This window comes from Erpetoichthys calabaricus, chromosome 8 (genome assembly GCF_900747795.2).
Source record: "Erpetoichthys calabaricus chromosome 8, fErpCal1.3, whole genome shotgun sequence".
NCBI lineage: Eukaryota > Metazoa > Chordata > Cladistia > Polypteriformes > Polypteridae > Erpetoichthys > Erpetoichthys calabaricus.
The window spans coordinates 19044858-19067332 of record NC_041401.2 but is presented as its reverse complement, the minus strand read 5'-3'; the positions used below and the strand labels follow the sequence as shown (position 1 = coordinate 19067332).

The 22475-nt window shown below is 39.1% G+C and overlaps 1 protein-coding gene across 2 annotated transcripts in view; it reads right to left on the bottom strand.

Annotated features, from left to right (window-relative positions):
• Positions 1-1387: 1387 nt before the first annotated feature.
• Positions 1388-22475, bottom strand: part of slc25a12 (solute carrier family 25 member 12) — a 100395-nt gene continuing 79307 nt past the window's right edge. For both annotated transcript variants that reach the window (XM_028806300.2, XM_028806301.2), the window contains exons 14-18: positions 18695-18835; positions 12183-12321; positions 7796-7954; positions 7616-7706; positions 1388-2104 (exon numbers count right to left, since the gene is read on the bottom strand). In XM_028806300.2, the coding sequence (XP_028662133.1) occupies positions 1900-2104; positions 7616-7706; positions 7796-7954; positions 12183-12321; positions 18695-18835 (735 nt within the window). In that variant the 3' untranslated portion in view covers positions 1388-1899. The remainder of the gene's footprint in view (positions 2105-7615; positions 7707-7795; positions 7955-12182; positions 12322-18694; positions 18836-22475) is intronic.

The following is a 22475-nucleotide window of genomic DNA, read 5'->3' as shown; positions in this document are numbered from 1 at the left end:
ATTTGTGACAGACGGGCATCAGCAAGAGTGAAAGCGAAGGTCTACAGTACAGTAGTGAAATCAGCTATGTTATATGGGTTGGAGACGGTGCCACTGACCAGAAAGCAGGAGACAGAGCTGGAGGTGGTAGAGTTAAAGATGCTAAGATTTGCACTGGGTGTGACGAGGATGGACAGGATAAGAAATGAGGACATTAGAGGGACAGCTCAGGTTGGACGGCTGGGAGACAAAGTTAGAGAGGCGAGATTGCGTTGGTTTGGACATGTGCAGAGGAGAGATGAGGGGTATATTGGGAGAAGGATGTGAAGGATAGAGCTGCCAGGCAAGACGAAAAGAGGAAGGCCTAAGAGAAGGTTTATATTGTGGTGAGAGAGGACATGCAGACAGCAAGATGAAAAGGACAGGAAGATCCATATGGAACAAGATGATCCGCTGTGGCAACCCCTAACAGGAGCAGCTGAAAGAAGAAGTGGACTCGACAGTATCAACTTCCAGATGGTGTCATTAAGGCGGCCAACAGAATGTGAGATTATATATCACCCTGATGTGTAGAATACCAAGGAGGTTCTGCTCAAGCCTTAATATTCAGTGGTGAGGCCTCATCTGGATTATGGTGTGCAGTTTTGGTCTCCAGGCTACAAAAACGAAACAACAGCACTGGAAAAAGTCCAGAGAAGAGCAACTCGGCTGATTCCAGGAGAACAGGGGATGAGTTATGAGGAATAAGATCTGAGCCTTTTCCATTTAAGCAGAAGATGATTAAGAGGAGACCTGACTGAAGTGTTTAAAATTATGAAGGGAATTAGTCCAGTGGATTGAGATGGTGACTTTAAAATGAGTTCATCAAGAACACAGGGACACAGTTGGCAACTTGTTAAGGGTAAATTTGCACAAATGTCAGGAAGTTTTTCTTCACACAGAGAACCACAGGCACTTGGAATAAGTGACCAAGTAGTGTGTTAGACAGTAGGACTTTAGGGACCTTCAGAACTTGACTGGGGGTATTAAGTTGATAGGATTAGTGAGCTTTGTTGGGTTGAATGTCCTGTTCTTGTCAAAATGTTTCTAATGAACATCAAAACCACTGTGGCCCTCGCAAAGCCCCCACTTACCTTACGGACTGAGGAAATGAACACCAGGACCTGTATGGCCCTCAAAAAGCCCCCACTTACCTTAATGGCTGAGTTAATAAACATGGGGACCACCATGGCCCTCACAAAGGATCCACTTACCAAACTGGCTGAGCTAATGAACAACTGGGACCGCTATAGCCCTAAAAGACCCTCAATTTTCAAAGTGATTGCAGAAAGCCAGTGTGGCACAGACTCCACATTTCTTTCAGAAGTGGGTACAACGTTCTCATTTAATTATTAAAAGCATTAATCACTTAAGTATCAATGATTTATTTCAGTAAAATTGGACAGTACAAGATGATAAATGAAATTAAATTATTTACTAATACTGTTGTTAATTTCTCCTTAATAAAACACTTTCAAAACATCTGTACATCATGGTAAGCCACTACTTAATAACTGCAGCAGTAAATGGGACTCACTATACGTCGCTATGTCTCTGTACAAAGATGTACAATATGTACAGTAACATTCTGTGCAAGCTGTGCAAAGCAAACAAAGCGCTACTCATGCCACTATTCAACAGAAAAAAAAAACTTTAAAATGCATAGAAACAAATCTTTGAAACAGCAGTTTAATTTAAAGCAAGTCATTAATATCTGACAAAAATGTGTGTATATATATATATATGTATATTTTTTATATATATATAGAAAACCACATGATTTTAAGTAGACACCTTGGCTCAAACAACATGCAGCCAATCAGTTCAGTTGAGTCCTGTTTGTGAAAACACTCATCCTGGGTTGCCCCTCGGCTAATGCACTTAAGACCCCTGAGATTCTTTTGAGGCAGGTGGGTGGATTGTCACAACTCCAGAAGACTTAAACTTGGGCAGGTAAAGACCAAACTTGTTCTCTATGCCCGCAAATGTGGCAGCAGCAAGTTTGTATCCTCCAAGATGCTCAGGACTGGCTGGAGGAAGTTCTGAAATCCTGGACTTTGGAGCGGGTTCAGAGCCAACTGGACGGCTGGAAAACAGAGCAGAATTACAGAAAATCACCATTCTGTAACGACTGGCTCAAAATGCCTTGGCCGGCTGCTGTGCTTCCAGGCCTCGGAAAGCTCGGACTAGGCCAAGTCAACACTGTACTCTGTTTGCAACAAATTTCCCAACCTCATTCTCTCACGGTTCAAAGACAGAAAAAACAAAACATAAACAGCAGATATATTGTTAAGAAAAGAGAACATAAAACAAAGTGACCCAAGGTATACAGTGAATTAATAAATACGAAAAGTAAGAAAACATTTACATACAACAGAAAATTACCCTCCCACATTTCCTCATCAAATAAACACCAAACACAGTATGTACATAAAAGACATTAAAGACACACACACACACATTCATATACACAGTCCTGGTGGGAACAATAATTGAGAAGGTGGTCGTAAATAAAGAAACTAAAGTAAAATCCATCCATCCATTATCCAACCCGCTGAATCCGAACACAGGGTCACGGGGGTCTGCTGGAGCCAATCCCAGCCAACACAGGGCACAAGGCAGGAACCAATCCCGGGCAGGGTGCCAACCCACCGCAGGACACACACCAAGCACACACTAGGGCCAATTTAGAATCGCCAATCCTCCTAATCTGCATGTCTTTGGACTGTGGGAGGAAACCCAAGCAGACACGGGGAGAACATGCAAACTCCACGCAGGGAGGACCCGGGAAGTGAACCCAGGTCTCCCAACTGCGAGGCAGCAGCGCTACCCACTGCGCCACCGTGCTGCCCCTAAAGTAAAATGAACACCAAAAAAGAAAAGTCTGAAATGATTGTGCTATGCTCAAGTGAATGAACCAAAAAAAAAAAAAGACCTTTCTGTAACCCTGTGATGAAAAGGATACTGAATTCCCTTGGCACTGCTAGCCATCATCAAAAAAATGTTTCTGCAATCGAAGTCAAGATGTCAGAGTATGAAGAAGATCAAGATGGAATGAAGGAACGGATTCTGCATTTACATGAGTTTTCCAGGTCAGAAATTCCACACAAATGCACTACAAACTCAAAGCTACGAGTTCAACAATTTGGAGAAAACAGCACAACTTGAATTCTCTGGGTTGTGACAGAGCACTGTCCTTTTATCTTGGTCAAACGGATATTATATATAAATATACAGTATAAATAAAAACCTTTACCTGGTCAGCTGGAGACATTTTTTGGTCAAATTGCATTGGGAGCAAAGAGATACACATTTAATTTTTTTTGTTTTATTCTTTATTGCAAAGAAAAATGCCCTTTACCTTTAACTACTTTTTTGTAGAACAAATACAAAATCAACAAAGACCTGACATTTCTCTGTATTGTCTGACTGGAAACCCATGTGAACGACCTGTAGTGCAAAGGTGAAACTTCACAAATAGTTCCATAGCATGTGAACACAGCATGCACCTTAACGTCTTCTATTATAAAGGAATGACCTGGAAAACATTTAATGGAAAGAAAAAAATCCTACCTCAAAGAGTCAGCAGGAGTCAATCACATCTTCTCCATTCTATTTCAATAAGCGATTAGTTTACAACAGGCACTAACTCACAATTATGGAATGGAAAAGGAGAACAGCTAAAAGAAATATCTAAATGCGCCAAACAAATAACAAACTTCATGTAGGCACTGCTAACATTCACAATTATTAGACTACTAATGAATTAAATGAACAACCAGACAGTCCTCACATCTCATCCAGTTTAGATAGCAAGTTAACTCCTAATCACCCATGAGTAACCACTCAGGACACTGCTCCTCTCCTTTTCACATCCTCACTGGCTGCAAACTCAGAGCCTCCGAGTCAGAAGTGCCTGCTGATACATGTGAGCTAAAGGGAATCTCCCAGCACAGCTGAGGAAGCAGGCCTCTTGACGTCTACTGTGGTATCATATTACTTGGCAATAGACCCTCAGCTTCACACACTTCTACAATTATCCAGCTGCTTTGAATAGTCCATGTAGCTGTGACACTACTATACTGCAGACAACAGCATGAGCATTAAATCGGGGCAACAAGGGAAATTCACAAAGTCTGTGTGGTGTGGCGGACGGGCCAAAGCCATGGTATGCAGCACTTCCACCACACCAGGAAGTGCTGCCGGACCAGGAAGCAGGTACACCTGGAGTGCTTCTGGGTGGCCATGCAGCACTCCCACCACACCAGGAAGTGTTGCAGGAAGGTCATCAGGGAGCGCTTGGAGCATTGTAAAAGGGGCCGCCTCGCTCCATTCAGGGAGCCAGAGTCGGGAGGAGAAGACAAAGCCTGAGGAGGAGTGGAGGGAGAAGGACAGGTGGCAAGAAGGGACTGTTGTGTTGGTGAGTTATGCACACTGTGTTTTGTTGTAAATAAACCCGGGAGTTCTGTGGAGCCTGTGTCCTGCCTGTGTGTGTGTCTGGGTTAGGATGGCTGTACACCCCCTGGTGCCGTCACAGTGGCCATAAAACAAAGACGATATTCTTATCTTGAATGCTTATCAATCAGTACGTCACCTGTATGTGGACAAAATCAGCCAAACACAGTTTTGATTTTTAGACTTATAACTAAAACAAAATTTCAGAGAGAGATTGTTGGAACCATAGCAGAACGTGTTAGCCACCTTTGACACAACCCTGCTGACATATGGCTGTACTACTGGTTCACATTTTACATTGACGATGAACTACAAGTACAGAGTTTGAGTTTGGAGAGCTGCTGTATACACGCTTTCAAAAGAGGCTTAAGATAATGCAAACGTTCTTAGTCTCCTCTGTCAAGAAGTTTAATCATACACTGGTACATTCATGCTATTGTTGCATAGTAACAGTCTATAAACTTAACACTTTATTATCAGTTTCAATACTCAAGAACAGTAAAACCTTGGACTGCGACTAACTTGGTCTGCGAGTGTTTTGCAAGACGAGCTAAAATTTTTAATGAATTTTAACTTGATAAACGAGTGAGGTCTTGCAATACGAGTAGTACGCATACGCTATGTCTGCCGAGCACCACGTGATCACAACTGAGCCGATGGTTCTTCTCTCTTCGAAGGATTGTGGGAAATCGTCTCCCATGCTCGGTCTCAGTCGGCGTGCCTTACTCATATAGTCAACATCTGTACAAGCGTATACTGTTTACTATACCATTGTGACCACATGTGTGTGTGCTGTAACGTGTGAGTCCCCGTCTTGCACCCCAAAACACAAAGCTGAGTCTCAATACTTTAGCAACACCAGCTTTATTCAGCTTGAAACAGGAATAGCGCGGTTATTTATTGTAGTGTGATCTGCCACTCTCCTATACACAGACACAGCAGTCAGGCAGAGTCATGCCCAGGTTAGTGGCCAAGTAATCCTGTGCCCTGTGCATTTATAATGTTCCTTACATCACCCATCGACGGAAGGAGCTTATAGCATGACCGTGATCTTTTCAGATTCGCTTTTGCGGCGAACTTCTACAGTGATGGGAGCCTGTGGTTGCTTTGGGACACTCTTCCGCGTTTCGTCCCGTTGGGGGGAATCCCAAAAGAGTTTAGAAACCTTACAGTGCGTAAAGTATTTTTTTAATTTTGTGTCCAAGTGTAGTGACTCTTCAGGTAAAAGCAACTGTCGTTGGATAGGTGTCCTTGTTAAAGTCGCAAAAAAAGAAAAAGATTCCAGTGAGCCAACAGATAGCAGGGATTCTGTTAGTTAGAGTGAAAGTCGTCCTGCACAATAACCCTCCTCCTCCTCTCTTGTCTCCCTCACAATATTTTTGGGTTGTAGAATGAATGAGTTTCCACTATTTCTTATGGAGAAATTCACTTTGATATACGAATGCTTTGGATTACATGCACGTTTCTGGAACGAATTACAAACCAAGGCACCACTGTACTTATTTTTTGGACCATTTTGGTATGCTGTGCAGCTACCAGTTTAAGTTAGTCCCAAGTAGGTTAGCACTGGATGGTCAAACAAATCTTGCAGCTCAAAGGAATCACACAGAGAGAGCCGTGAAATTCACCCAGACCTCCCTCAACCGCTGATATCAATGCACTGGGGGCTGGTGCTTCCCAATGAAATCTGGGGGTTCATCAGCAGTCCTGGTCACAAGGCATGTGAGACATGTACAGTACACCAAGGTTCTTCACTCTTTGAAGTAGCTGCAAACGAGCAGCAGCGATGCAAAACTTAAAGGGGTCTCCATTGTCAAACCAGATGACATGGCTACAATAACTTTGCTCATCCTGAGTTTGTCTGAAATGTTTGAGTCTAAAACACACTTACACTGCTGAGCAAGACAGTGAATGTATTAAGGGTTGGGCAGAATAAAGGACACAAAAAAGTTTGAATTATTTATTAGGAAGATCTTCTGTGTACACGGCACAGAATCCACTGCCATATTCTAATCACTGCACAACTCATAGTGCTATTTGATTTATAGTTCACTTCACATTCCTGTGTTATGTCCTTCTAAATATAATATAAATTAAAATATATTACACACTGATATGAGAATGGACCATGCATAACTATCTGGATTGACTTGCTATAACATATAATGTTAAAACATGCATATCTGCAGTGATAAGGCACGTCTTTAGAACAACTTTCACTATACAGGTGAAAAAACCTGTCTTGTTTCCGTCTATTTACCAGAGTATACATAAGATCATAATACATAACATCTTGTTATACCTGTGCTACTCAGAACCAGTACAAACTACGAACTAGGGGCCTGCTATGAATCTGCAATGTTATAAAAAAAGTTTGCCTCAGCCCAGGGCTATAAGTGAAATCTAAGTTGGAAGAAAATTCAAGGACAAAGGTTGTTGCTAGCTAGAGTTGGTTAAAGGCCTGAACATGAAAACATACGACTTTCTATTGGTCCAAAAGGTGCATCAGTGAAGCACAAGATCAACATAAATTCATAGCTATGCTAAAGACTAACCTCACTCTCTCTCTTCAATTCCATCCAGAGACCATGCTGGGCCACTGACCAACCAGCACATAACATAACAGATGAAAGTGCTCCCTGATCATCGAGGCACTTTGAACGCCTAGACTCCTTGCAAGACTGCTGTATCAGTGTAATCTGTCACACTCATTTTGCTTTGCTTCAGCTTTAGGCACATCAGGAACCTTACATTAGTGAATGCAAATCAACAGTAAAAGAACAAAAGTGTAAACCTCCTGCTCATTTTAGTGTTCTGTCTTGTTGCCTGGGGTTATAAATATAACTGAAAGGGGGACACATTTAGTCACAGTAGCAGTCAACCCTGACATTGACTTTAAGTGGAGGTGCAGAATACAACAGAATCTTTGAGACAGACTGGTAGGCGTAAACATATGAGGGCTATAGTGGGGATTTGGCACACTCTGATAACTTCTATGTAATAGAGTCTGAAAGTGAGAATAGGGTCACCCTAGGCACCCTTATGATAAAACATACACATTAGCACATTAAACAGATTATTCATGTGTATATAATTAAAGTCCTCATCAAATAACTTAAACATAGCATATTAACTGGCCTACCTGCCACCAAAATCAATGTAGATCCATCTTTGTAAGAGCTCATATGTTACCAGAGTAACACCAAACTGCGGAGATGACCGGAACACTCGAGCTGTAAGAAGGAAAAATGACTGTCAGGCTTGGGAACACTTGAAACTAAGGCAGCAAATGTTTTCCTATTTGGTGTCCTCCTTTCAGTACCTCCAGCTCCTTTCCAGAAGGCTCTATGTCCTTCTTCCCGAAGGATTTTTCTAAAGCAATCTATGACGCCACTGTAAGTTGTCTGACCAGCACGGGCTGCCACCTGAAGTCTTGTTTTAATGACATCAGCAGGGGTTACTAAAGAAGCAGCAGGAACACCTGAAAATAAAGGATAAAGGAAAAATAAAAAAACAACTTGTATTAGAACACTGTACATCATTAAATGTACACACACAAGAAATTCTAAGTCTTTAGAGGTGACATGCTTAGAATTAGTACCCCTCAGGGCCGATGGTGTGCATGAAATGTAAAACTTCTTATTCCCAACATCTATAGCACCTTACAAAAATCATTTTTACTTTTAAGTTTTCAATAATGTCGGTACGTTTCTCAACACTTCTGTTAACCTTGGCAAGTACAGAGTCCTGCTGGGTGGGGTGAGTCACTGGACACCCAGTGGTGACTCTATATGACCCTGAGTATTGTGACAGCAAGTGTGGCTAGGCTCCAGCTGTAAAAATGTACTTTAAAAGTAAAGCATAATTAGCAAGGTGGTTAATGTGAAAGAAGTTTATTGTAGCTCCCAACAGCAGTACAAATAACATATTTTGGGCTAAAAAAACCCATTTTGAATATATAATTATAAATAGTAGTGATTGATATTCATGATGAAATTCTTGTCCTGGTGTGGATTTTGGAAAAAAAACATGTTACTGGTATACTAACAATTAGCGGAAAACTTGCAAACACAATTAAACATTAAACACAAAACAAGCATGTGAAAGGAGATGCAAAATGTGTTTTTATGTTAATGTGTTTAGTTTCTTAAAGGTCATGATTTTGCGTATAAACTAGGGATGTTAAATTAGCCAAAAACTAAGGTTCAAATACAGTGGGTATAGAAAAGAATCCCCCCTTCAAAATATTCCCTTTTTTTTGCTTTACAGCCTTAAATGAAAACACACAGACCAATATTTTTTCCAGCTTTACTTATTCAATGTAATCTCTAACATCCAAGTGAAAGATATCACAGCTACAGTTCAAAAGAATTAAAAAAAAAAATAAAAAACAAGAAATACTGAGATGAATAAAGGATCACCCCCTCCTAAACTCAATCAGGTGTAAGTGCCCACCATTTCCATTGCGGTTACTGGCTTCCGTTCACCTCCGACCAATTGTAATCAGTGGGATTAGTGAAGCTGTTCCTGGAGCATTCATTCCCTTGCGTGGTAGTGCAACTGACAGCAAACAACTGACTATGGGTGGCAAGTCACTTTCAAAAGATCTCTGGGATGGAGTTGTGGACAGACATAAGGCAGGAGATGGAGACAAAAAAATCTCTAAGGCTTTATCATTCCCAAGGAGCACAGTAAAGCCCATAATAAAGAAGTGGCGAGTGTTTGGTACTACTAGGAAACTCCCTGGATCCGGCCGTCCCTCCAAACTGGATGGAAGAGCAAGGAGGAAACTGGTTAAGAGAGGCTACCAAGAGGTCAATGGCCATTTTGAAGGAGTTACAGGATTTTATGGCAAAGAGTGGTCATTGTGTGCATGTGACAACAATTTCACAAGTGTTCCACAATTGTGGCTTGTTCGGGAGGGTCGCAAGAAAAACGCCACTTCTCATGAAAGGCTCATTTGAGCTTTGCCAGAGGAAGATTTTGATACCAAGTGGAAAAAGGTCTTATGGTCAGATGAGACCAAAATCGAACTATTTGGCCTCAATACCAAACGGTAAACCAATGCAGCTCACCATCCGCAACACACCATACCTACAGTAAAGCATGAAGGTGGCAGCATCCTGTTGTGGGGGTGTTTCTCTGCTGTAGGGCCTGGGGCTCTCGTTATAATAGAAAGAAAAATGGATGGGGCAAAATACCGTCAAATTCTTGAGGAAAACCTGCTACCCTCTGCCAGAACGTTGAAGATGGGCAGAATGTTCACCTTTCAACATGACGACAACCCGAAGCACACAGCAAAACTGACCACACAGTGGCTGAAGGAGAAAAAAGTGAATGTCCTCGTGTGGCCCAGTCAGAGCCCAGACCTAAACCCACTGAAAATCTGTGGAAAGATTTGAAGATAGCAATCCACCAACGGTCACCATCCAATTTGACCGAACTTGAACAGTTAAACTATAAAGAAGAGTGGGCAAACATTGAGTGGGCTCAATCTAGATGTGCAAAGCTGATAGAAAAGTATCTCAACAGACTAAAGGCTGTCATTAAAGCAAAAGGTGGGTCAACAGAATATTGACATTGGGGGGTGATCCTTTATTAATCTCAGTAGGTCTTGTTTTTGAGTTCTTATAAGTTTTCTGAACTGTAGCTCTGATATCTTTCACTTGGATGTTAGAGGTTGCATTGAGTAATTAAAGCTGGGAAGAAATATTTTTTGTGTGTGTTTCCATTTAAGGCTGTAAAGCAAAAAAAAAATGGGAATATTGCGGGGGGGGGGGGGGGGGGATTCTTTTCTATACCCACTGTATATTCACATTTTTTTTTAATGATTTTGGCCATTACATATGTATATATGTACCTGTACATTTACATGTGCTTTTTTATTCCTTATTTTATTACAGTAATGAACGCACAGCAAGAACAAACCTCTTCCGAAAATAAATAAATAAATAAAATCCTAGTGGTACCTGTGAAACTCTTATTTAAATACACATTACAGTACATTTACAGCACAGAGACACAAGCTGAGTTCTACAAGACCCACAGAAGATTGTCATAAGCACCATGAATGAAAAAAGGTAAAAAAAATTTAAAAAATTAATAATAATATAGGAATGCAGTGCTAGCATGTGTGGCTTGTAAAGGTTTAAGCTTCTTTTTGTGGCAGCTTTAAAGGCTCGCTGTCCTGACAGGGAAGCACGAGGAATACGGGTCAGTTAGGAAGACCGCAGCAGGGTGAGAATAGAGAGCAAAGTAAAAAAGCAGTAAAAGGTAGGCAGGTCGAAGGTGGGTTTGTTTTGTTATTTTGGAGGTGCCCAATAGGCAGTAGCAGGGTACAGTTAATATCACAGCATTCACAATAAAAAGCCTGTCGGCACCTGTGGACTGGACCAGAAAAGAGGGTTTTGTGTGGGCTTACAGGATCGTTACAGCATCAAGTCATGGTCTTAGCATTAAACAAAAGTCAGGGAAATCAGGTTTAAGAGACAGAATCAGATGCAAAATGACACTTTCAGGGTACTGCTCCAAGTAGACTTGTGGGTTATATTAAAAAAAAAAAAAATACACTGTGAAAAGGACAAACTGTAAGTTTTACTAAACATTCAAAATTACGAAATGGCCGATCATTGAAAAGAAGTGCAAATCAGATCTACACAAAACTGAAGCTCTGCCTAGCACATCTGTAGTAACTCAAAGACAAAATTAATGCGGATAAAACAAACAACTATACTTTTAAAAGCGAATGTCAGCTTTTGCCTTTGAATAAGACCTTTTTAAAATAAATTAGAATTATATTCGAATAGCAATGTTTGGTCTGACAGGCTTAGTATATACTTGTATGTGAAAGTGTGTGTAATAAGAATGTACCCTCTTAAGAGAATCACCCAGAATGCTGTGCAGTTCAGTCTGATTGGTGAGTCAATGTGGTCAGGAAGAAGCAGTGTCTTCTGCTGTGTTTGCTTCAATGGAGTCTAGCAGTAGACCTCCAGAGTAATGCTCCATTGATGAGCTAATTAAATTGTGCACATCCTAGGACGTTTAGCATCCTTTGCTTTATACATCAGTGATGTTTTACGATACACCCAGTCACTTGTGTCTTTCTCAATAGACCCATTTTGAAGGCATACCCTTGTGCTTCATTCTCAAAAAACATCTTTACACTATGGTTAAGATTAGGGCTGTGGGAAGGTTATCTGGCTCATGAACGATGATGACTGTCAAGTTGGAATGGCTTTGTAAACCAATGTTAAATAAACATGCAATTGGATTGGCTGTTCAACAAAGTTCCTGAATCAAGGAGCTCTGGAGATCTGCAGCTAGACCCTTCTTATTTGCTTAGTATCAGACAGGGTAACAGAAAGACAGAACAAAGCTTTTGTCAGTAGAAGCAAGAAAGGTGAGCAACTGCAATCATTTTTTTTTTTTTAAACAAGAATTTTAAAGTACAAGAGATGCATCTTTGTTAATTAAATCCATCGTATATTATATACTTATAAAAAAAAATGCTCGAGTCTGAAAAGTATATACAAATACATTACACCTTTATCTAGTGAAACTGTCAGTATGGATTTTAGGCCATACCATCCACTTCTAATTATAAAAATGCAATACTCCAAAAATCTGCAGTTCATTTTCTCAGAATGAAATATTCACTAGTCAGTGCAGTTTTTCCAATGGCATGAGTACACCCAATAGTGGCAAATTACCTGCAATGGCACCAGCAGTTAGCAGCTGCAATGGACCCAAGTGCCCTTTCTCATCAGTCAGCAACAGCTTTGTGTGTGCATACACTGGGAAGTAAATTGCTGAGAATGGGATGTCTCTGAGGAAGCAAGCTTTAGCACCCTGTCAAAGGAAGCAAAGAAAAATGCTGAAGTGCTACATTCCAAAAAAGCCTTAATGGATTTAAGCAACATCACAAGAGAAAATTCCAACTTAATAAAACAAATTTGTTACCGATCACGTTAATAGTAATTTCCTAAAAACCTCACTAATCTAAAACGTTAAAGAGCAACATGTGGGGTCGCCAGCTCCGGTCCTGGAGGACCACCATAGCTGCAGGTTTTCATTCTAACCCTTTTCCAAATGAGTGACCTGTTTTTGCTAATTAACTTCTTTTGAATTAATTTGAATTGACTTGCTCTTGAAGACTCAGGTGCCTTAATTGTTTCTTTTTCCTTAATTAGCAGCCAAACAATAATGAGATACAAAATGAGCCAAAACAACTGGTATCCATCATACAATATTTAAAAATAAAGGAAGCTGAAGGTCTCAGGAATGTTGATCTGCTCAGGTCCCCAAAACATTTTAACAGTGGTCTGAGAAAAAAGAAAATCAAAAATTTCAGTAATGTCTGTTAATGCACCACGAGAGCAGCAACAAGCCACAGAATTAAAGAACGGGTTTAATTAACAACAAGAATCGGCGCCTAATTAAGCAGCTGGTTGGAGTTTGAGGCCCTGACTTAGTTGGTCTTCTGTTAGCTCACTCACTTCACATTTCATTTCTGTTTGGGTGCCATTTAAGGAAAAAAAATGAATTCAGTGGAATGATGAAGAAATTCAGGGGAACAAATCTTAGAAAAGTAATTCAATTAAAATTGAAAGTTAATTAGTAGCACAAATAGGGCACCCATTAAAAAAAGGGCTAGAATGAAAACCTGCAACCACGGTGGTCCTCCAGTTCTGGAGTTGGCGACACCTGGTTTAGTTCAATACAAACACTTGAAATAAATCATTTAGACAGAATTTGGACTTGTGCAGAAATGTGCCAGATACAATTTCACATACATTACTACACACAGAAATTAAAAATATTAGATTGGAATACACAATGGTAAATTTGAAACCAAAAAAGTGCACCTTATGAAAAAGACCTATGAGCTCTTATAGACTCGTTATTGTGCACAGAAATGTCCTAATAGGACATTTGGTTATATAGCTCCTAATGTGTGGGGTACAAGTCAAAGGAGGATATTCTTAAGGTACATAGTGCCCTAGGGAGGTCTCACCTAAAAGACATAGCAGCACTACAAAACGTTCATAGGACAGCAACTAAAGTGATTAAGGACCTGAGTAGTAGGAGCTAAAAAGAGAGGCTGAAATATCTGAGATTAAGAAGTGGCCTACTTTCACTGGGCAGAACAATTTTTACTGGAAAAATTAATCATGGAGGGTCGATAACATGGTTTATTTACCAAATACATCTCTGTGAGCAGAATGCCTATTATCTGATAACCAGGGACCTCATGTATAAACGGTGCGTATGCACATAAATGTTACGTACGAACGTTTCCACGCTCAAATCGCGATGTATAAAACCTGAACTTGGCGTAAAGCCACGCATATTTCCACCTTACCTCATACCCTGGCGTACGCAATATCTCCGCTCAGTTTTGCTATTGTTCTTGTGTGGTCACCCTTTCTTTCTTAGATCCACATTCCTGATGCGGCTTTATAAATACACGGAAACTAACTGCATATTGTTTATTAGTGTAATGCATCTGATTGTAATTAACCTGCAGCAATATAATGGTCCAGGGAATAGCCATAGTATTCAAAATACCATAACTGCTTTAGCGTTGTTACTCTCAATGCATCTTCTTCTCCTTTCAGCTGCTCCCGTTAAGGGTTGCCACAGCAGATCATCTTTTTCCATATTACTCTCACTGCACCACTCGGAGTATTTATATCACTTTATCTGAGTGGGGAATCACAGCAGCAGCTGATTGGAAAGAGAATTATCGGTACACAGCATGAAGCAGATGCTGCCTGAGCCACAGCAAACGCTTTAGTCCCTGTACGGACTTCGCGGTTTAGAAACAGTTTCATCCCAAGAACTATAAACACACTCAATCAGTCCATCAAGTGCCCCTTGTAGAACTGTTTGTACTTATAAGTACAATTACCTCACTGTAAACTTGCACTAGTTATAATATTGCACAACCTGCACCACTTTATAAAGAGCGTATTTACATATGATGATGATGATATCATTTTTAAGATGAAATGCAGCAAAATATGTTGATTATATTATACAGATAAAACTTTAACTTCATTTAAATAATCTGTATTGTTAATAATTAAACATGTGAGGACACGGTGCCGCAGCGCTAGCTAGTTCAGGGATTGTTCCTGCATTGCGTTGTATTCTTGCTGGTGCTGACACGACACTGGAAGGATAAACAGATAGAATAATTAAACATGTACTACGAAGATATTTCAATGTTCCTTAAAAGTTTTGAAGAATCTGTGTTCTAAGCTTACAAATGGCTTCAAGTCTATTACAGAGCTGATTGTGTGGCGATTGGGTATTTGCAGAAAGAAAAGTAAGGACAGGAATTGGAGGTTAGTACATTTGAAAGAGACAGTACTTCTGTAATAAAATTATTTCATCGAAGGTCTTGTAGCAAGCCTTTTGCGTGAGACATGAACACACACTGCGCCACCGTGTTCCCATGTTTAATAACATGCTTTCATTCCTATCATCATGAAAAAGATATCACATATACATCTCAGTATTTTAATTATTCAGAGACCTGTAATATCACGAATGTAATGGATTATGTGTCCTGTTGGAGAAAGAGAAAGCCCGTTTATGAAGCAGGTAGTGATTCACACACAGAGCACATAGAAGATCAAATACAGAACAAAGCATTTAATGTGCTACTTTAGTTACAATGGGATTTGAGAAACTAGTAAATTAAACGATTATAAGATGAAGTTTATGATGTTCAACTTTAATGGCAAAATAAACTATGTGATTAAAGTGGAAATTTCGAGATTAAAGTTGACATTTCGTGCTTTCTTCCCCACTGTGTGACTATTTTTTTTTGTCTGTACCCTAATAAGCTTTCATAGGACACTCAGACAGTGGGCTATGACTTGCCTTTTCACTGCAACTTTGATATGCGGCTTCTTTTTTATTTCGGGCACTATGCGACTTTGTGAACTTGAGCTTTCGAGTTTCTCCGACACTGTCACTCTATCAACTTCCTTTTGTTGATTATACCACTGTTTAAACCAACAAATAGTACATTTTTCCTTTGCCTCCACTTGGTATTCGCTGAAATTGTTATATTTTCCCCCGTGCTTTTCCCATTGTCTTTTGACAGAAAGCTATTTATATTGATTTGCATATTCAAAGACACGTAATTCTGGGAGGAGTTGGGGCGGGACAGAAGGCGCGTGCACGTGCGTTACTTTTCATGCTGATCGGGATTTATGTAGCGGAAGAACGTGGAAGTTTGCGTATATTCAGATTCCTGCATCTGGATTTTTCTGTGTACGCACATTCCCGCTTTTGTGCTTACGCCATGTTATAGTGTGAGTTCTACGCACGGTGTTATGCATGAGGCCCCAGAAGAGCACATGAAAGTCATGAGCTACTTTGTATGCTACAGAAAAAACATGTTTCATTTAGGTCAATGGTTTCCAAATTGGGGCTGCAGCTGTCCTGGCAAGGTTGATGTTCTTTATAAAAATAAAAAAAAAAATTATAAGTATTGTCTTTAAAATGCCTCATATAGTTTTTAAATAAACATATCCGAAATGTTCATTACTAGTTGCATAAAACTACTTCTGTATCACTGTAGTCATTTACAAGAGTTATGGTTCTCAACCTGTGCAGTACGCAAGTAGCTGACAGGTGATATAAGAGGACACAATCAACGTACGTACACCACTGGTCAATCGTTTTAGAACACTTCAGTTTTATGGAATTGCCTGTAGTTTAATGTCTTAATGTTTCATGAAATCAAGGCACAGAACAAATAAACAATGGCAAATAAAAAAAAAAACAAGTCAAGGAATTATTAAGTGTATAAAAGTTTATTCAAATTTTTGAGTCATCAAAGCAGCCACCTTTTAATTGATATAACAGCCAAAGTGTGATAACCCTTTTGAGTCAGAATCCCAGTCACTCTGTATAAGTCACCAACTATGCCTCCAGCAAAAGAACCGCACTTCCTTCTCCATGTTTGACAGTTGGTGTCACACACTGAGGAACCATCCGTTCACCAACTTGACGGCATACAAACACCCTGCATGACAAACTGAAGTTTTCAAATTTTGATTAATCTGTCAATAAGACTTTCTTCCTGCTTGCAAGTAGTCCACAGCTGGTATTTCAAGACCCTGTTTTGTCCTTTAAGGAATGGCTTTCTTACTGCCACTCTCTCTGTCCAACCTGAAGAACAACGTCTCCACTTCACATGCAGATCTAAACTTTAAATTTAAACCTCTGTCAGTTTACTGTCTACCTTTTCACCATTTTATGCCATTCACTGAGTTTCAACTGATTCAATTTGAAGAAAAGCTGCAGAAACTGAAGTGTTCTAAATCTTTTGACCAATATTGTAAATACATTCATTCATACACACATAAACAGGGAAAAATGGCCTCCAAAATTGACCGTTGGTTATACAGTGGCCAAATCCAAATCTCCATGCTCAGCCACATTACAATTTTACTACTCCATCTCAGGGTGCTCCTGCTGTAGTAACAGAATTGGAAACCGTACACAAACGTATCATCTGTTACTATAAGAAAATGACTCCAGACTCTCTTCCATGAAAAAGAGTAATGATTTAAAACCTACTGCTAACTCCACCCAAGGCATAATCACAATGACAGACAGATGGAAAACCTTAGGCTGGTTTGTTCAATCTGTTGACTTAAATCATAATGATCAATCTTTTTGCCTTCTGAGAATGAGACTAAAGTTCGAAACACTCCAAACAAATGACAACTGGAATGGACAGCAGCAAAGACTTGGCAAAGCAGCTTATATGGGTTATAGCTTGATTCGGTTATTGTGTGGAAAAATGGTGAATGCAAAACCCACGGGTTATTACGCTGGAATTTACTTCAGGTTAAGTTTTATCTTGAAATGCAATAGATGCTAATATATAAAAAGTTAAAGCATTCACACACAAATGTCAGAAAAAAAACAATAAAATCAAGAGTTGCCTCATGTATAGCTCTTTATTTAAAACCAAATTGCTAGTTTAAAAGTTAAAAATTAATAGTTTTGACTCTACTGTTCCAACAGTTATTGAGCACACTCTCTAATCAGCCTTGTACACTGAATTATTAGTGACCTACTAAAGCAAAACAATATACATGGTGGAGTGCCTCACAGCACCAGTGTCCACTGTCCAAATCCGAACCTGGGTACAATATGCTTAGAGTCCGGATGTTGTCCCTATATTTGTGTTTTTTCAAACAGAAACTTCAGTTTTGCTTGCACATACCAAACAGATGTATATCACTTTTCAAAGTTAATTTAACACTGGAGATTTGTCTATGTACGTAAGTAAATTTGTGGACTTGTATTCCTATCAAAGGCTAATTCTTGTTTTGTATTGAAACCTTGCGACCCGAAAGATTAAGCAGGTTGGGAAATGGATGGATGGATGGATGGATGGGTGGAAAAAAGATATGCAGTAGATGATGTTAACCAAAAAAAAAACTTGTGTGAAACCCATTAAGGAGTAAGATATTAATATCAAAGAAAAAGGAAAAGTGCAGGAAAGTGGTTTAAAATGATAAAACACAAACTCACAAGCTACTGCATATGCACCCTGTACAACTAGCTTGGGCTCCTTTGTGCCGCTGTCAGAAATAAAGTGGCTTATTCCAGGAGACAGGAGGTCTGCTAGCACACGGCTCCCTGTGGCTTGGCATAAAAAGCCTACGGCGCAGAAGTGAGGGGATTTTTTTTTTCCTTGCTTTTTTAAATAAATCACACTGACCCACAATAATGTGGGTTCTGTTGTCTATTGTGAGTCACGGTAGGGGAAAATTTGGAAAACAAAGACAGTTTTGTCTGCTCTTACTTAATATGTATACTGGGACACAGGATAAAATAATGATGCTTTAAATGGTAGTTCATTCAGAATTTTGATCTGTAATCTACTAAATGTGGACGTACATGTATGTATAAAACCATGTGGATATACATGTGTCCGTGTTAAATTATGTGAATTAAGTATATATACACATATATCATATACATAAACACTTTTTTTTTTTTCTTTCTGTCAGTGTGCTATTAAGTTGAATTCAAATCATTTTTGCATAGCATTCCTAACTGAGCACAGCACTTGAGGAGTTTCCAGCTATAATGCAAGGACAGAAATCATTAAATTGTGCATTATTTACATACAAGTGGAATAAAAAATAACATATAGATTTTAATCAGTAAGTAAATGACTTACCTTGTAAAGTCCAAAAAAGCCCAGATCCCGGACAACATTCAGTGCACTAACTCTTGGGCCAGTTGTGATTTCTCCAGCAACCTGCAATCTAATTTTTACAATCTCCAGAGGGTTGGTGAATATGACTTGGGAACCTCCAGCCTTTGCACAAATAAAAAGACATGAAAAGGCTACATTACTTGCTTGGACACACTCAAACACACACCATGTTCATTGTTATTCTCGTGTACTGAACTTTTCAGTATGCCAACACAAAGCATGCCATTGGCTGTCAACAACAACAATATGACATGGTTTACAAAAATGCAAGTTAATAATGAAAGATCCCATTTCACTATTAAAAGAAGTTATACACTCCCCATCTCTAACATTTCCTTTCTCTCTCATTATACACTGTATGAATGTATATAAATATAGATATATATATATATATATATATATATATATATATATATATATATTTTTAAGCAACTGGTAAACTGAGGTGTCTTAACCCAGTTATTATCAACAGAGTAAAAATACAACTTCAGTGAACACTTTCTTAGGTTCACCGGTTTGTGAGCGCAAACAGCCTTCTTCTCCAAACTGCCAATCATGTAGCTGCATCTCAGTTTACTTAGCATGCATGGTCAGGAGGTTTAGTTGTTCAATAAAACATTAGAATGACCAAGACGCGTGATGTAAGAGACTCTGACCGTGGTATGATTGTTGGTGCCAGACGAGGTAGTTCCAGCATCTCAAACAGCAGCCTCCTGGGATTTTCACGAACTAGAGTTTACAGAGAATGGGACGATAAACAAAAACATCCAGTGAGCAGCAGTTAAAAAGAGGTCAGAGGAGAATGGCGAAACTGGTTCAAACGAACAGAAAGGCCCCAAAAAAAAAAATTCAGATAACAGCGGTGTGCAGAAGGGCATTTCTGAACGCACAATGTACTGAACCTTGAAGTGGATGAGCGCAACAATTTCCACATGTGTCAGTGAAACTACAATGGGCATATGATCACCAAAACTGAACAGGTAAACAGATGATATAATCAGAATTTGACATATACAACGTAAATACATTGATTAATTCTGCTTATGGGGGAATGTTGCAGACCGCTTAAACATCACTTGAGTGCAACAGTACACACAAGCATTGCTGCTGACCATATTTTAAATGGATAATGCGCCACATCACGAAATGCGTATCACCACAAGCTGACTCTACAGACATGACAGTGACTTCAGTTTACTCCAAAGGCTTACACAATCCAAAAATCTCCATCTAATCAAGCATGTTTTAGATGAGGAACTACAAGAGCCACATGATGCTATTAAATAAACTTGGACCATACAGAACTTTCCTGAATACAAGCCTTAAATAAATCAGGGTATTCTGGAGGCAGTGGATCCTGCCCAGTACCGGGGATTTGGACCTACTGCCTTAAAATTGAATGTATAAATTAATTATCATATACTGTATATTTTATGTTAATTTTTCTGGACTACATAAAAATAGATCAACACTGTAATTCATATTGTGTTGGCTTGGCTCATACTTCATTTACTGTATCTATCTATTATATTCAATCTTTTTACCAACTGGTAAACTGGAGTGCCTTAACCTTGCCAAAAGAGTAAGAAAAAATGACACTATAATTGCTTCAAATGGTAATATAAAGTGAAAAATAGCTTCATGCTTTAAGATAACAAACAAACAGTAGAAACGCTAACTCCAAGTTCATTTTTCAGCTTTATTAACTTTAAAGAGGGTGTGACGAGGATAGACAGGATTAGAAATGAGGACATTAGAGGGTCAGCTCAAGTTGGACGGTTGGGAGACAAATTCAGAGAGGCGAAATTGCGTTGGTTTGGACATGTGCAGAGGAGAGATGAGGGGTATATTGGGAGAAGGATGTTAAGTATAGAGCTGCCAGGGAAGAGGAAAAGAGGAAGACCTAAGAGAAGGTTTATGGATGTGGTGAGAGAGGACATGCAGGTGATGGGTGTAACAGAACAAGATGCAGAAGACAGAAAGATATGGAAGAAGATGGTCCGCTGTGGCAACCCCTAACGGGAGCAGCCGAAAGAATTAGAAGAAGAAGATTAACTTTGATGTATTTTAAATTTTGCAAAAGCAAGCTTATGCCACCCTCCATTTACAGTTTGAATCATTACACCTCGCTTTATTAAATTCGCAATTCATATTACCAACTTACGAATATTTAAATTCCAGATTCAGTGACACTGAACTTAGCAGTTTCAAATCTTAAAATACATGCAGACAACTGTAGTCCCCTTCTACGGACACAACCACATTGCTGCAGGCTGGTGAGAAGCGGAATACTTTCATGCTTTAAATGTTTGTGACATGAAAACCATACAAAGAGTTTTGACAAGAGTGTGTCGTTCTGTCCCATTTAAGATGCCCTTTCTAACAAACAAATTTTCTCAAAGTACTGCTGAAGATCTTAACAGGTGCTGCTGCTTTCAGTTACACTATTTAACTACTTGCTATACTGTCCTCTGTGTGAGGAAATATTTCCAAAAATCTTTGAGCATTGCAACGACTTTCCACCTGTGCTCCTGTGTTCTTGTTCTATAACAAACCACCATTTACTTTATATGATGCATTTCTATAGTGAGCATCATGCTAATTACTTATTTTACTTTTAACCGATGGAACACAAGCAGGTTATTTAACTTGTTCAGGGCCGCATAGAGAGTCGAATGTGGGGAATGAACAGCAGTGTTTTGGCTTAGATTCCAGTTCCCCATACAATAGACCCTTCTGTCCATCTAAGAAAGAACTTGCTCAATAATAATAGCTGGCACCCATCCTACTTATGCTATTCCCCCAAAAATCATACCCTGCACCCCTGTTTTAAATATTACTATTTTTTTGTAATATTATTTACAATATGGCTGCATACATTATTCCAGAGGTCATCTATCCAGTAAACTACATTTTGCACCTGGATGCCACACAGTGTACTCTAAGCTCCAAAATCATATTGTCATTTTTTTTATTCTGTGTGTATTCTGGCCAGATGAGAACACAGAGTCGAATCTCTTTCAGAAAGTGTACATTCTGTAATATTTTTAAATATTTTTACTACCTATATGTAAAACTTCACCTCCCAAGGTACTGTCCACATTAGCTGTCCATATTTGCAGGGTTTCTTCTGCTAATCAATACTGTTTGGTGCCACTTGTAAATATATGTTAATTATTGTTTACATTTTTTTAAATAAATGATAAGCATTAGTAGCCTCATAGAGTATAGTTTGATCTTTGACCACAACTAATTATGAAAATGTTTTTCATACTATAAAAGATTTTCTTCCCACTTAAGTCAATTGGGTATTTAATGAGGTACTTTATGAGAGGGATTTTAGAGCTCAAAATAACTATACTTATATAAACAAAATGTGTTTGCTGCTTTTTCATTAATAATCTGCATACCAGTGCAACACATCCTCCCTAATCAAACCCATATTGACTGTCTGCTAAACCAACCTTCCTAAATGGATAGTTTTCCAACTTGTCTTTTAAAATGGCTTCCATTCATTTTCCTGAAATTCAAAAAGGACTACAGGTAGCAGGTTCAGTCAAATGAATGTTCATAAAATGCTCAAAGCTTAAATAAGAATGTATACAGTCTTTACCTTTTTACTCCCAAAAAGCACTTTTACATGTCCTGACTAAAGACTGAACTGTTTATTTATATACAGCATCGGCTGAATGCAATTTTTCAAAGCTACAGGACTCTACCACCATATAAATCAGTTTCAAAT